Here is a 16231-nt window from a genome sequence, read left to right on the forward strand (position 1 = left end):
TAGAGAGAGGTATCCCCTGGGCTTGGTCTTTTCTGTTACCATTCATAAATCACAAGGTTTAAGTCTGGATACAGCACTAAATATAAATAAATATAGGCCAAAATGTTTTCAAGGTGGGGATGTCTTATGTGGCACTGTCAAGTGTTACATCACTTTCAGGGCTGTGCCTTGTAGATTTTAATGAAAGAGAAGTAACTGCAGATAGCACATGTGCTACAGAGTATAATAGATTGAGAAGTCTGTGTGCTCACCTCCTGGATCAATACAAAATCTGTGAAAAAGTGCCATCTGTCCTAAAAGTAAGTTTAGTAAAGAGTCTGAGGAAAGGGAAGGCTAAAACCTGGAGAACATAAAACAAAAGTTATTCAAAAAAATTACATTAGAAGATATAGCAGATATAGGAGGATGTCAGATATCCAATTTATCTGGCGCTAACTTTTGTTGCGATGTAGCTGTCAATGTCCTATTTCTGTTACTGCCAGTGACTCGGGCCGGGGGAACAGAAAAACCATTATATTGAGTAGTGTCAACTCTCCGGAGGACTGCATGAGCCCAGAAAGATGCTTCTCATTCTGTGCCCGTATACGTGATTGTAATAACATATGTACAGGTGTCATGCAATTACTGTAAATCCTCAAGATGATACTCAATGATTTCCAATGGTAGTATTAGGCATTCTAAAAATGAGCAAATACCAACAAATGATTTGCTTTGATTGAGCTACTCATGGTAACATGATTCCTGAGAACTGACAATATATCTCAAAATCTCACATTTATTCAGAGTGATTTGTGTATTTAGCCATACCCAATTGCAAATTTTTGCCAGGTGTTGGACTTGACCTTCTCTGCAAGGTCACCGCCCAACCTTTTGCCTTCATCTCTCCTGTTTTTAAATTCATTTGTAGGCTTAGGGACTGAGTGCACTTTACCACTACTAATCAGCATTCTCTTCCTTCAACATGGGAAAATTGGCTTACACCTAAATGGCATATTTAATGTACTTATAAGTCCCTTGTAGAGTGGAATACCATATACCCAGGGCCTATAAATTAAATGCTACTAGTAGGCCTGCAGCATGTATTGTGCCACCCACCTAATTAACTCTTTAAAACATGTCCCAGGTCTGCCACTGCAGCCTGAATACAGTTTTAAACTGTCAATTCTACTTGACAATACCCCTTGCAAAGTCTTACACTCCCCTTATATTGCATATAGGTGTACCCCTAAGGTATGCCCCAGGTAGCTCATAGGGTAGGGTGCATTGTAATTAAAAGGTAGGACATGTACTTTTACCTTTCATGTGCCTTTGTGATGAAAACCCCCTAAATTTGGTTTTCATTACTTCGAGGCATACCTGTCCCAGAGAATGACATTGGGCTGCTTTATTACATTTGACACATGCTAATTTTGATTAGACAGTCAACGAAAATGTTCAACTGGGAAAGAATAATATAAACATTTTTGTTGAATGCTCTGATTACCCTTGTCCGTGGGACTATAGGGTGACCCTTTTGGGTTCAACTTTTGATTGGGAGCAGGTAAACATTTCAAGATTGGTGTCTGAGAAACTGTAATTGTAATTAATAATCCTCTTTAATGGTAAAGTCAAATTTTAAGTTACAATTTTGAAAATGCCATTTTCCTGCCCTATTTAGTGCATGCAGCTTGTCAAATGCCATATGATTGGATGTAGTCGGCAGCTGGTCTTTATTTTTCCTGCCAGATTGGCGCACAATTGAGAGATTAGGTGTGCCCGGATGGGCTATCGACTGGAAGGATGGGGGCAGACCTTAGCACAGCCTCACTTGCAAGGCTGTGCCCTTCCTTCATACAAAAGACTTGTCACCCCTTGATTGTTCATGCAGCCAGTTTGAAGTCAGAGCAGAGGAAGCAGGAAACTTCAAACATTCCAAAGGGAATTCTCTAGACATTTCTGCTGCTTCAAAAAAGGTACCAGGTATAAAATAGGACCCTTAGACCTACTCTTCTGTTCACTTTCTGGATATGCAGAAGGACTCTCAGAGGATGGCTGCTTGAGCCCTGTTCCACAGATTGAACGTAGGCTACCAGTGTGACTCCAAGGTCTAGTTGGCTGGCCTCCTGATTAGAGCTTCAGGGACAGATAAGGCTCCAACCATCTTGAACCCACACCTTAACCCAGCCGTAGTAATGCTAAAGTTGCCCATATAGCCAAAAGCCAAACCTTGGGATGTGAATATTTGTGGCTATAATCTGCTCTGAGAAGCGAGGGATGACCTGAACAAATCTGCTTGTCTGAAGGTCGGCCTGGCTTTGAGGTAGCTCTAACTACATTCTTCTCTGCAGCAGCAAACCTTGTTCAGCAGTCCTTCAGTCAAGCGGTATCTGGCCTCTTGGAATTCTCGTTGGCTAAAGCCTCTTATCCTTTTCCACTGGAGAATTGTGCCCAGTGTGCTTCATCCTGGCAAGGATGGGGTGAGTGGATGGCTTCTCCACTGGTTCTGGAGGGGGCCTTGTGCCCAGTGTTCTTCATCCTGGCAAGGAGGGGGTGAGTGGATGGCTTCTTCCACTGGTTCTGGAGGGGGCATTATGCCCAGTGTGCTTCATCCTGACAAGGAGGGGGTGAGAGGATGGCTTCTTACACTGGTTCTGGTGGGGGCCTTGTGCATTGTGATGCAGACACTTGGGGAGTGCAAGGTCACAGTCTCTCACCTGGGTGTTACACCTACAGGATTTTCAGGGTCCAGGACTCACTACAGCCCATGGAGGCAGGACTACACACTGCTCGCCGGTGGTGACGGCTGCTCAGTAGTGGCAGTGGCGGTGCTGGTGTCGGGCTGGCAGTGGTGGAGGGAGGCTCCAGCCCTTCCCCTTCAGCCTCGGATGGCTGCCCACTCGAGCTGCTGCTGCTGGCAGTGATGCTGGTGTCGGAGATGCCAGTGGTGGGGGGAGGCTCCAGCCCTTCCACCTTCAGCCTCGGACGGCTGCCCACTGGGGATGCTGATCCTGGCAGTGGTGCTGGTAGCGGTGCTGGTGTCTGATATGCCAGTGATGGGGGAGGCTCCAGCCCTTCCCCTGCAGCCTCGGACAGCTGAACCGCCTTGGTTGGTGGTGGGGGGCTCAGAATCAGTACCAGCACCAGGCCTCCTGTCCTTCCTGCCTGCAGGTGCAGTTGTGTAGGAAAGTAGCCTCTTTCTAGCATGGTTACCCCCACTTTTGACCTGTTTGTGAGTGTGTGTCAGTGTGTTTTTACTGTGTCACTGGGATCCTGCTAGCCAGGACCCCAATGCTCATTGATAAAAACCTATATGTCAGTGTATTTTGCCTGTCTCACTGGAATCCTGCTATCCAGGACCCAAGTGCTCATAATTTATGGCCTAATGTGTATACCTGTGTAGTGCCTAACTGTGTCACTGAGGCTCTGCTAAACAGGACCTCAGTGCTAATGCTCTCTCTCCTTTTAAATTTGTCACTGTAGGCCAGTGACTATATTTACCAATTTCAATTGGCATATTGGACCCCCCTTATAAGTCCCTAGTATATGGTACCCAGGGCATTTGGTAATTTAGGAGGCTGGCCTGGTTTGTAGTGGGTACCTTGGGTACTTACACCTCATACCAGGTCCAGTTATCCCTTATTAGTTAAATGTAGTAGTGTTGTAGCAGCTTAGGCTGATAGAGGTAGCTATAGCAGAACATCTTAGGCTGAACTAAGAGACATGCAAAGCTCATGCAATACCACTTATTGTTACACAGTACTTATACACAACTAAAGACAATACTCAGTGTTACCAAAAATAAAGGTATTTATTTGGGTGACGCAGTACCAAAAATATCTTAGAGACAATACTCCTTCTGGAAGTAAGTATTATACACAATATATACACTAGACACCGAAAATAGAAAAGTAAATAGTCATAGAACTATGCAAACAGTAGGAAATCCTATAGAATGCAATGGGAGAAAATAGGTCTAGGGGGAACACAAACCATATACTAAAAAAGTGGAATGTGAATCACAACTTCCCCCCTAGACAAGTGTAGTGCATGGAGAATTGCTGGGAGAGTAAGAATACAGTAAAGGTTAGTAAATTACCCCACCCCAGAGCCCAGAAAAGCAGGAGTAAAGTGCCACAAGTTTCCTTAGGACACACTACACCTCGTTTTTGGGATTTTGCAGCAGCCAACCAAGTCTGCAAAGAATAGCTGCTGGATTATTTGACCTGAAGACCTCCAAAGGAAGGGGACCAAGTCCAGAAGTCGAAAGAAGTTCCAGGAAGGACAGGAACCCCTGCCAACCTAGAAGAGGGTGCAAAAGAAGAGTACCTGGTTAGTAGAAGACTGCAGTAATGCACTCTAGGAAGATGCCAGTGGTTTCCTGCATGATGCAATAGATGTCCCACGGTGTGAAGATTGTTGCAGATGAGATTTTGTGTTGGAAGGTGCCAACAAGCCTTGGCTATGACACAAGTGCATTTTTCATTAAAATGGCGCTGAATGGACCCAGGAGGGACCTGGGGGCCTCAACTCTGTGTGAGGAAGAAGAGGGGGCTCTCAACACTTTAGAGAGCCCACAGTATGCAAGCCAGAACCCCCAGAAGCCACAGGATCTGGGTTGTAAGGAGGTGCAAAATGCAGTTGATGCAGCACAATAAAAGAAGGTTCCACGCTGCCGGAGAACAACTCAGCGAGTTGAGCATCACAGGGTGGAGTGATGGGGACCTGGGCCAGGTTGTGCATGAAGGAATTTTGCAAAGAGTACACAGAGGCCTCAGGAGGTGAAAAAGACATAATACACAGGGGTACCGTCGTTCTCGGAGAAGACAAGGTCTTACCTCCTCCAAATCGCATCAGCAGGACCTCAGGACAGTCTGTGTCAATGATGTCCACCTTCTGTGTCCTTAGGAGCACGTTCGTCACTGTTAGAGGAGTCCCAGGGTACTGGTCGTCACCTTGGAAGGTGCCTGCTTGGAGCAGGGGAGTGACTCCATCACTCCACGGGAGATTTCTTCAGTCCTTCTGGTGCAGTATGAAGACAGGGAGTCCCCAGAGCATGCACACCATGGAAGCTGTTGCAGTTGCTGACTTGGAGCTGAAGGTGCTGAAGAAAAGTGTCTCTTGTAGACACTTTTTTGCAGTTACAGTGTTTCTTGGAGCAGGCTGCGGTTGATCTGAGATCAGAAGAGTCTGAAGTTGTTGCAGAGGGTTCCTGAAGGAAACTTACAAGCAGAATCTGAAGAGAACCCACAGGGGAGACCCTAAATAGCCCTGAGAGGGGGAATGGCTACCTTATCAGCTAAGGACCTATCAGGAGGGGTCTCTGACCTCACATGCTGGTACAGGCCACTCAGAGGCCTCAAGAGTGCCCCCACACCTTGCAAAGCAAGATGGCTGATGTCTGGGACACACTGGAGGAGCAGCTCTGGGCACCACCCCTGGGGTGGTGATAGACAGGGGAGTGGTCACTCCCCTTTCCTTTGTCCAGTCTCCTGCCAGAGCAGGGGAGAAGGGGTCCCTGAACCGGTGGAGACTGGTTTATGCAAGGAGATGGTGCCTTTCAAAGCATTTCCAGAGGCTGGGGGAGGCTATCCCTCCCCAGCCTGTAACACCTACTTCCAAAGAGAGAGGGTGTAACACCTTGCTCTCAGAGGAAATGCTTTGTTTCTTTCTTCCTGGGACTGGGCTGCCCAGACCCCAGGAGGGCTGAACCCTGTCTGTGAGGTGGCAGCAGCTGTAGCTGCAGTGCAAGCCTCAGAGAGCTGGTTTGGCAGTACTGGGGGTCCATGGTGGAGCCCCCAGGATGCATGGAATTGGCTCCCCAATACCAGATTTGGAATAGGGGGACAACTCCATGATCTTAGATATGTTACATGGCCATATTCAAAGTTACAATTGTGAAGCTACATATAGGTATTGACCTATATGTAGTGCACACGTGTAATGGCGTTCCCACACTCACAAAGTCCAGGGAAATGGACCTGAACTATGTGGCAGACCAGTACATCTCCCATGTCAGTTGCAAAGTTTCCTGGCTTCGTGCATGATGCCTATATCCTGAGGAATAGTAGCATCCCATATGTGATGGCTCAACTCCAGAGGCACTGGGTGTGGATAATAGGTGAGCCCTGGTTCCCACCTAGTGGATGTTGGTGTATGGCTATGGTGTGGGCCATAAGGGCTAGTGTGTGGCTAACAGTTGTCCCTTAATATTTGAAGGTGACTCTGGTTACCCCAACCTCTCATGGCTACTGACCCCTGTGAGGAATTCCTGGACGTTGCAATGAGGCACATGGGCGAACAAGGAGAAGAACAGAGAGGACATTTGGCCTCCTGAAGGCCAGGTTTTGTTGCCTCTATTTAACAGGTGGATCCCTGTACTACTCACCCAAGAAGGTGTGCCAGATAATCGTGGCATGCTGCATATTGCATAACCTTGCCTTGAGACGCCAGGTGCCTTTTCTGCAGGAGGATGAGGTTGGAGATCGGCGTGTAGCAGTAGTGGACCCTGTGGACAGTGAAGGTGAGGATACAGAGGATGAGGATGAGGACAACAGAACAGCTATTATACAACAGTACTTCCAGTGACACACAGGTAAGAAATTGTAACTTCACTTTGCATTGACAGTTTTGTATTTGACAGTATACATAGCAGGCAGATTCTCCCAATTCTATGGCCACTTACGGTACCCTTTGGCATCTCTATTTTCAGATATCTGTGCCCCACTCTGGCACCTGGTGTGTTGACTGCAGCCAACTACAGGTCATTCCTATGTATACATTAGTGTACAGTTGTATTGCAGTGTTTAAACCTTGCTAAACAAATACATGGTTAAATCATTTGACATACTCCTTACTTGTATTTTTTCAAAGGGTGTTTATTGAAGTGCTAATAAGTAGAGGGGTATGTGCAATGGGCTGGGGTGATTGTGGAGGAAAGTCCAGGATAGAGTCCTGTCTAATTGTATCAGAGGTGCATTGTCCAAGGGGGCATAGGAAGAGGAGTAATGACAGTTCAAGGTGGACAGGGTGACAGAGTGGGTCACAAGAGTGACAATCAGGAGAGTCTTATTTCATGGCGGGGGTCTTGGCAATGCTCTCTGGCTTCTGTCTGGATCGCAGGGACTGTTTACGGGGTGGTTCTCCTTCTGCAGGGGGAGGGGTGCTGGTGGCCTGTTGTTCCTGTGGCGTGGCCTCCTGTCCACTAGCAGCAGCGCAGGTGGAGGGTTGTTCATCGGTGTGGCTAGTGTCAGGGGCCGGTGGTGTGCCACTGCCTCCCTCATGGTGTTGGCCATGTCTGCCAGCACCCATGCAATGGTGACCAGGGTGGTTTGTATGTCCTTCAGGTCCTCCCTGATCCCCAGGTACTGTCCCTCCTTCAGCTGCTGGGTCTCCTGCAACTTGTACAGTATCTGGCCCATTGTCTCCTGGGAATTGTGGTATGCTCCCAGGATGTTGGTGAGTGTCTCGTGGAGAGTCGGTTCCCTGGGCCTGTCCTCCCCCTGTCACATAGCAGTCCTCCCAGCTTCCCTGTTGTCCTGTGCCTCTGTCCCCTGAACTGTGTGCCCACTGCCACTGACCCCAGGTCACTGATTGTCCTGTGTTTGTGGGGTTGCCTGGGGTCCCTGTAGTGGTGGACACACTGCTGATTGACTTGTCCTGGGGACAGAGGTATTGGCCCACTGGGTGGGTGCTGTGGTGGTGTTTCCTGAGGGGTAAGGCTCTGTGGTGGTATAGGACTGTGCCTGGGTAACCGACTGTTCGGAGATCCCTGATGGGCCAGGTTGGTCATCCAGATCCAGGCGACCAGAGGTGCTGTCATCACTGAGGGCCTCTTCTGTGGGGGGGACTGGATGTTGCAGGCAACTCCTCTCCAGTGACGTTGGGTGGGGGACCTGTGGGGATGTAAATGCAGTGTTATTGTTTCTGCGTGTCACATCTTGTGCATGGATGTGTTGCCCTGCATGGTTGTGATTGCTCTGTCAGCTTTGCCTGTGTGAGTAGTGATTTTGTGGGCTAGGTGATTCTCCCTAATGGGCATGTTTTAGTGACGGGTGTCCATCCAGGGCTGTGAGTGATGTCCGTGCATTGGTGGTGCATGCAGGGCTTGGTATTGGGATGGGTGGATTGTGATGGTGGGGTGTATGTGAGGTGATGGAGTGATGGGGGTGAGGGTAGGAGTGGGGGTATGTGATGGCATGCAGGTGGGGGGGTGATAATAATAGAGATTTGATTTACCGGAGTACAGTCCTCCTGCTACTCTTGCCAGGCCCTCAGGATGAAGTATTGCCAAGACTTGCGCCTCCCATGTTGTTAGTTGTTGGGGAGGAGGTGGGGGTCCACTGCCAGTCTTCTGTACAGCTATCTGGTGTCTTGCTACCACAGAACACACTTTCCCCCATAGGTCGTTCCACCTCTTCCTGATGTCATCCCTTGTTCTTGGGTGCTGTCTCACGGTGTTGACCCTGTCCACGATTCTCCGCCGTAGCTCCATCTTCCTAGCAATGGATGTCTGCTGCACCTGTGATATGAATAGCTGTGGCATTACCCAGATGATTTCCTCCACTGTGACCCTTAGCTCCTCCTCTGAGAATCTGGGGTGTCTTTGTGGTGCCATGGGTGTAGTGTGTGTGGGGTGTGAGGCTATGTGGGGTGATGTGTTGGGGTGTGGGCTGTAAGGTGCGTGGATGGTGTATGGGTGATGGTGTTCTGTAGCTCTGGTTCTGTGGCCGCTCTTGGTGTGTGTGTCTCTCAGTTGTCAATTTTATTGAGTCATAAAGGGTTGTGGGTAATGTGAGTGTGTGTTTTATAGTGATGTGGGTGTGTGGGTCTGGTGTGTGTATGTGTGTCAGGTGTGTGTAGTTTGAATTGTCCAATGTAGTGTTGTTTTGTTAGTGTGTGTGTATTTTGAGCGCGGCGGTATATACCACCAATGGTTTACCACGGTTGAATGCCCGCCGCAGTGATTCGTGGGTCATAATGCTGTAGGCGTAGTTCTGTTGCCGTAACAGTGTGGGTTTTACTACCGCCAGTTTATCACTGACCTTTGGGCTGGCGGACTTGTATGTGTGTCTGTATAGTGACGGATTCCTATGTGTGGGTCATAATATGGGTAGCGGTAAATCACCGTAGCGGGGGTATGTTTGCGGCAGTCGGCATCGCGGTAAGCTGGACTTACTGCCAATGTCATAGTGAGGGCCTATATCTCTGCGATTTCTGCTGTGGTCTTTTAGGCACTATTTTTTACTTTAAACTTGTAACGTTCATAATCCTGATTTTTGGCATTTTGTTGTCAAGGTGGGCAGATTTCACTTTCAGGGAAAACACACAGTGAAGTCGCCATCATTTTACATGAGGGACAAAGTATTAGAACAGGTCACTAAGCAGTCTATTTGAAAAATAGATTTGGATAGATTGAAAGTAATGCCAGCTGACTTTAATTCAAACAAAGATTACCTTGGAAAATACAAAGCTGCTATCTTATTTCTCTGGATCCAAAGTTCTAAGAAATGGAAGGTTCTGAGTATTTGAGTTAAGTGTTTAGTCCAATATAGCATACATATTCTGGATCTATATAGTCATGCGGACTCACAAGGGTGATGAACACTTTAGGCATTCTTACATGCCTGTGCACACAATCATACACTCAGACAGGCACCCACATACAGATGGACCAAGTTTTAAACTAATCCTACAATAAATGATGAATATGACACATACAGATATACACTCAGAAAAATAAATTACATTAATAAAAACACACATAAACACATGTACACACAGACACACATCTACTAAGACAAAAAACACTTACGAAGTCTCACCTACATAAATTCTGAACACAAAAACACCATCTCACTTATATCTAGAAAAAACACACGGACACACTGATAAGAATGCTCTCACTTACATATACTATGCCAATTGTACAATTTAAATCTTCACACTTTCATTCGTCCTCATACACACACAATTGCTAGTATACACCAACACATCCCTGAAAACACACATACATACACGCATATATACCAAAAATATGCATATACACAAGACACGCACTGACATACCAAAGATTCTCACTTGGCCACACCAACACTAATACATGCACATACATATACACACAAACAGAAACACACACATACCCAAGATTCTTACTCTTGCCTACACTTGACCTTACACTCAAACTGCCAAAGATCCACACACAAGCTTCTCAAACGTCCTCATACCCACACTTACTCTATCACACACACACAGACACAAGCTTCTCACACGTGCTCACTCTCACTCTGCCACACACACTCATGATTCTCATACTTGCCCCTAACTATACTTAAATTGATATTCATACATACACACACATACACACAGACATATGCACAGATATATACTCTACCACACACACACACTCACATACAACCATACACACACACTCACACACAGACACAAGCTTCCTACACTTGCTCACACTCACTCTGCCACACACACACTCACAATTCTCATACCTGTCCTTAACTACTTAAACTGACATTCAAACATACACATACATACACACAGATATATGCACACATATATACAATGTAATGTTCATATGTAAACATATAGTCTAACTACTTTGTAGAGATTTAGATGCATGCGCACTTTATTTCACATGCATTAAAAGTCACAATCAAAACATGAAGAGTCTCAGGCAGAAATACAATAACAAGCTGCATATACTTTTTTCTATGCTTGAACCAAGATAAGTGGTTCTAAAAATAACCATTTTTTGTTTTTGTTCAGAATATTGTTTGTATATTTATACTTTTTTGCTGCTCTACAACAACAGCAGTAACAGAAGTAACAGAATAGAAAAATGAGATTGGATAATGTATTATGAAGTCCAACACAAAAAAGTATCCTTTTAACACTAATGGTCTTCAACAGCCTTGATGAAGGCTGGTAATGACAACTCTCCATTCTCATGACATTGTTGCATTGTGAGCAGAATTCAACTGGTTTCTTGCTTTGGGCCATTGGATGGTAGTACTTGAGTCACATTCAGTTTCACTGTGTCTCCAGGCTTCAATGATGGTCTAGTACTAGAAGTTGAGATCGCAGAAGCATCCTGTTTCTTCAAGACCTTATCCAGATCTTTAGGGTTGATGGTAGATATGTTTTTCCACATGCTAGACCTACCATGCAAGTACTTCTTCCCAGTGTACCCCCCCATCCTCTTGTAAATAGTGCATTGCATTATTTTGGCCACCTTGTTCTCCTCTCTCAAAGGGGTTGTTGAAGAATTGCAATGGAAAAGATTCTTTCTTCTTTGGTTCTTCATCATATTTCTGCTCTTACTGTCTCTGTTCCTCTGAATCCATTTGTAGTCCTGCTATTGAACATTTATCCATGAAGGGTAGAAACTTCCTGGCAAAAAAGTTGGAGATTGTTTATAACTAATCAGAAGTGTAATTTGGTTGTGTCATCGGATTCACTGTGAATTAATGAAGCCTCACCGATCCATCGAAGTTGGGAAAAACAAGTTAAAATCAACAATGAGGAAAAGACAATATTATTAGTTGACTCTAATAATAACCCTCTAACCTTGCTATTTATTAAAAAAATCTCCTTTATGCTAAATTCAATCTTTAAAAACATTTGACAAATCCAAAGAATTGTGGATCCCGAAACAAGCCCAGACAGTTGCCAATGAGCCTTCCTGTCAGACTCGTGGTGGATCCAAAGATTAATTTGCAGGCTGAAAAAATAATTATTATTTTATTATTTGAGATACAAATTGTTTTCTTTTACAGTTAAACAAACAGGAGATAAAGTCTTTAAGATGGTAAGCAATACATAAAATTCCAATAGCAAATCCTGGAAATTCACTGAAAAAACAAAGGTTTAAGTGACTTTATAGTTAGGACCAATGAAATTTAACTTGTATGTGAAATTCCCTGAAAAAACCTAAAGGTTAAAGGGACGTTACAGATAGGTGACAAGGTCAGTCTAAGGGTTAGGTTTTAAACTTGAACTACCATCAAATTCGCCAGTTATAGTTTATGGGGCTAACTATAACTGGTACTCCTCCATTCACAGCTTATGACCTCACACATTACATCACTCATGACACGTTAATTGACATTATTGATGACATTGCTGATAACATCTCAAATAACATCATTGATCACTGATTACATCAACATCACACTGCTCCCAAAATATGATTTTACAGGAGTATAACTTTCCAGAAGAAATATTAAGAGCACAGAGATCAGTCCTTAAATACAGAGTAAAACACGCAAAAGTAATGCAACACAGTGGTGTCAGTAGAGACACAAGTTTGTTATCAGACTCTACTACATGCAGCCATTGCCATCCACTAAGCTGTAAGCAAAGAATGTGATTCCTGAATGAGACCTACTACATACAGACATTTTCTTTGTAACAGAATGCAGAAGACAACACTCATTCACCACGCCAAAACATACACTTATGACATTGAAAAGAGATTTTCATACATGGTGAAAATCAATATCAGTACTTACTATGCTCACCTATCACTGTGTATAGAGATCTGAGTGAAAAGAGCCATCACTCCTTGGAACTGGCTAAGCACAGCTGTTTCCTTGTATAGAAATACTAGTAGAGAGGCCTAAAACACACCACATTCAACTATGCACAGTTAACGTTCTGGAAATATGTTCCACCTCCCAGCATCACTGCCTCATCATACATCACCATGTAAGGCCTTCATCCTTCACAGCAGACTTTAATAATATCTACTACCTTCAATTAAGGAGCACCATTACCTCAACATGCCACTATTACATATGGTTTTCCTCTTACACACAAGTGATTTCAATGACTAAATGTAATCGCACAGCTAAAGGCCCATAGGTAGGCATGCTTCGACATAAATGAAATATTCAACCCGAACAAAGTGATTCTAATAAAAGGGCAGTTCTTCTTCATCATTAAATGGAGGTTTGTGCTAAGGCTCCAACTGCATGCAGCCTTTATTTTGTGTGTAGCTCTGGAAAGACAAAGCACTGCCTCCTGTTTCATGGTTGTCTTGAGGAAGTGTATAATGTTATAAAAGGAAATACTCAACACCAGTATATATAAAAGTTTCAGTACATACAGATTTTCATGGAGAACCACCTAGGCTTTTTAGGTGGTGAAGTCCGTACTTTTTAGGTGGTGAAGTCCATACTACGTACAGCCTTCCTCCTTTGTACCACAGTTCATTAAAGGTCAACACCCTTGAAACCCACAAATCCCATAAGAAGGGCACTCTTGTTGCAAATGCCTATTTTATAAGCAGTTCTGTAGCTTTATGCTTTGTGCTCTACATACAGCTGACTAAATAATTTTATGAGTAACAAGTGCATAGTCAATCTCTCTCAGTGAATGATGTCATCAGTGATGTGCTTAGTGATGTCATCAATTATGTTATCAGTGATCTCAACAATGATGTCATTGAACGTGTCATGAGTGATGTAATATGTGAGGTCATAAGCCGTGCATGGGGGGTATGACCATAGTCTCTTTAAACTTTAGGGTTTTTCAGTGACAAGATATATAAATACATGTACACTAACATACACACACACACACACACACACAGACATGTAATTATTTCCTAAAGCACCTCCTGTGATTTCAGGGCACACATTAATGTTTGTTTTATTACAGGTCTCAAATGTGCAAAAAACATGTCTTCAGCTGTCAGGACTTCATAATACATAATATATATATATTATATATATATACAATACTTGTAATATTGCAGTTCAGTGCAGTTTACATTCTAATGTGTTTTGCACAAGCTTTGCCACAATGTCATATCGAGAATCGTTTTCTTGATTCCTTTAGCCATATTGCCTCCTGCTCCCTCAAAAAGGATAATGTTCCAATATGTTCCTCAAAATCTGCATTTACAATTTGTTACACTTTGGTTGATCCTAATAAGATTACCAACATACTGGTCTTTTTCAACAAGAAGCCAGTTTTTTTAATTGTTCAGCTGTAGAGCAAAGTGCCTTTCATTTAAAAAAATCTCCATCCAGTTTGTTTCATTTACAATCCTTAGGGCTGTATCTATTTCTTGTAATATATATGATTGTGTATATGCGTGTGTCTTTACATATATAAATATATACATATATGTATATATAGACACTCACATGTATATAGTTGGTCAAATAATGTTGAAATGAATGATTTGAAGAAAAGAACTATAACTATTGTATTTCTAACATGTTTGCAGTTTAAATGTGCTGTGTAATAGTGTAGTATCATAATAACCCCCAACTGTAACTTACTTCTAAACATTTTTTGTGAATACAAATATAATTGTTTTGACAAATATCACTCTTGTCACACTGATATTCTTATTCCGTTTCTGTTGCTATTCTTTGATCATTTCCAGCCATATTTTGAAATACACACACATATAAATATAGTCTATTATCAATTATTCAGCATCTTCTTGTAAAAATCTTCTTAGACATAATAGCTACTGACGTTTTCTTCACATGCTCTGGGTTTTATTATGATTACACCGCAGGCCTATATCTGAAAAATAAAAAAATGTTTAGTAAAGTGGTTATAATAATTTTGATTGAAATATATTGCAAACCTCTCCAAAAACATGGAACCAGTAACACATCCCCAGCAAGAAATGCACAATGCCAAGGTTTAATATGTCAACGATACAGCATAGCGTGAGGGTCTAATTTAACACATCTACACTCACAAGCTACAATTATTGTTGGTAAAGTTTACAAAGGTAGATAAACACTGGGCTGGACTAGTACACCTTCTGTAGATGTTTGCAATCAAGAGAATTGTTTACATTTCTGACTCAATATGACAGAAAAATATGCTTTTATTTTGTAGTAGGTCGTATGACAATAGATACAAGAGAAATACATAAAGGGCCTGATTTGTATGTCGGTGGAGGGAATACTCCGGCACAAACATGATGGATATCCCATCCGATATATTACGATCCCTATTGGACAGAATGGGATCATAATACAGAAGGCGAGATATCCGTCACGTTTGTGATAGAGTATTTCCCTCCACCGACATCTAAATCAGGCCCAAAGTGTTGGAAATCAATGCAATTGTTCTTTTGCCAGGACTTAATGTTTTTAAAAAATCCTGAGAAATACCATTTGCAGTGGACTCCGCTAGCAAGAATGACAGCATTCAGGGTTTCTTATGTTCTATTTTGCTCAGTCTTCAAAAAAAGTTTATTCTCAAAGCACAGTATGGTAATTGAACTTAAGGCCTAATTAGGAGTTCGGCAGTCAGACTGCCAGAACTCCAATATGGCAGTGGGGAGGCGGCCGCCGTATTATGATGTTCCCTCCGGGATGACCGGATGCAACATCATTGGCCTTCGCTGTCAAAGAGAGCTGAGGCCAATGCCGACACACACAGCACACTTGGAGTGTGCTGACAGGGGAGGGGTCCCTGCACTGCCCACGACATGGTTGAGGGCAGTGCAGGGGCCCTCCTGTTGCCCCAACTGTGCCTTCCTGCCAGCCTTTTCATGGCTGAGACCCCAATATGAAAAGGCTGGCAGAAAGGAACATCATGATCAGCACGGTGGTGCACAATTCTGCACTACCATTGCTGATCAAGACTTTCACTGCAGCCAACCCGACGAGATCTCTGATCCTGGTGGTGGTGGCGGTGTTGTGCCGGTCCAACCGCCAGCATCATAATCAGGCAGACGGACTGCCAGGGATGCGGCAGTTGGACCACCATAGCAGGTAAGGCGGTCCTCTGGACCATCGTACTCGTAATCAGGCCCTTAAACTCTGCAAAGTGGGCCATCAACCCAATGACAGCATTTTGTTCTAGAACAATTCTCAGCTCCTTAGGCAATGTTTCATGATGTGTGACATAGTGCTGCAAACCTATGGACTCCAGCTTTGTACAACCATATGTTGCCAAAATTATCTTTAGGGAATATTTAACATTAAAAATGTCTTGCAGTGAAAATCTATATCATTCTATCACTGAAGTTCTGTTCAAGAATCAACATTAAATATTGTGTTTGATTGGTGAGCTTTGTGAAAGATTAAACACTCAATGAAGACTTTTTAAAGACAAATTGAGGAGATACTGTTTTGGAACAAAATATGGTAATATAAAATCTAACTACTGTACACCCAACTTGCCTCTCCCAAATGTGTATTCCCAATGGTGTTGGTAGAAAAGTCTAATGTCAATAGTTGTGCGGTCATGTCCTCGCTGTACA

At 43.7% G+C, this 16231-nt stretch overlaps 1 protein-coding gene across 4 annotated transcripts in view; it reads right to left on the minus strand.

Annotated features, from left to right (window-relative positions):
• Positions 1 to 10668: 10668 nt before the first annotated feature.
• HHLA2 (HHLA2 member of B7 family) overlaps positions 10669 to 16231 on the minus strand; it is a 1624464-nt gene continuing 1618901 nt past the window's right edge. For all 4 annotated transcript variants that reach the window (XM_069204789.1, XM_069204791.1, XM_069204790.1 and 1 more), the window contains one exon: positions 10669 to 14532. Coding sequence is in view for 2 of the 4 variants with exons in the window: in XM_069204791.1 (XP_069060892.1) it covers positions 14489 to 14532 (44 nt within the window). In the remaining 2 variants the exon portion in view is untranslated. The remainder of the gene's footprint in view (positions 14533 to 16231) is intronic.

The sequence above is a fragment of the Pleurodeles waltl genome, chromosome 8, assembly GCF_031143425.1.
Source record: "Pleurodeles waltl isolate 20211129_DDA chromosome 8, aPleWal1.hap1.20221129, whole genome shotgun sequence".
In the NCBI taxonomy this organism is placed as follows: Eukaryota; Metazoa; Chordata; class Amphibia; order Caudata; family Salamandridae; genus Pleurodeles; species Pleurodeles waltl.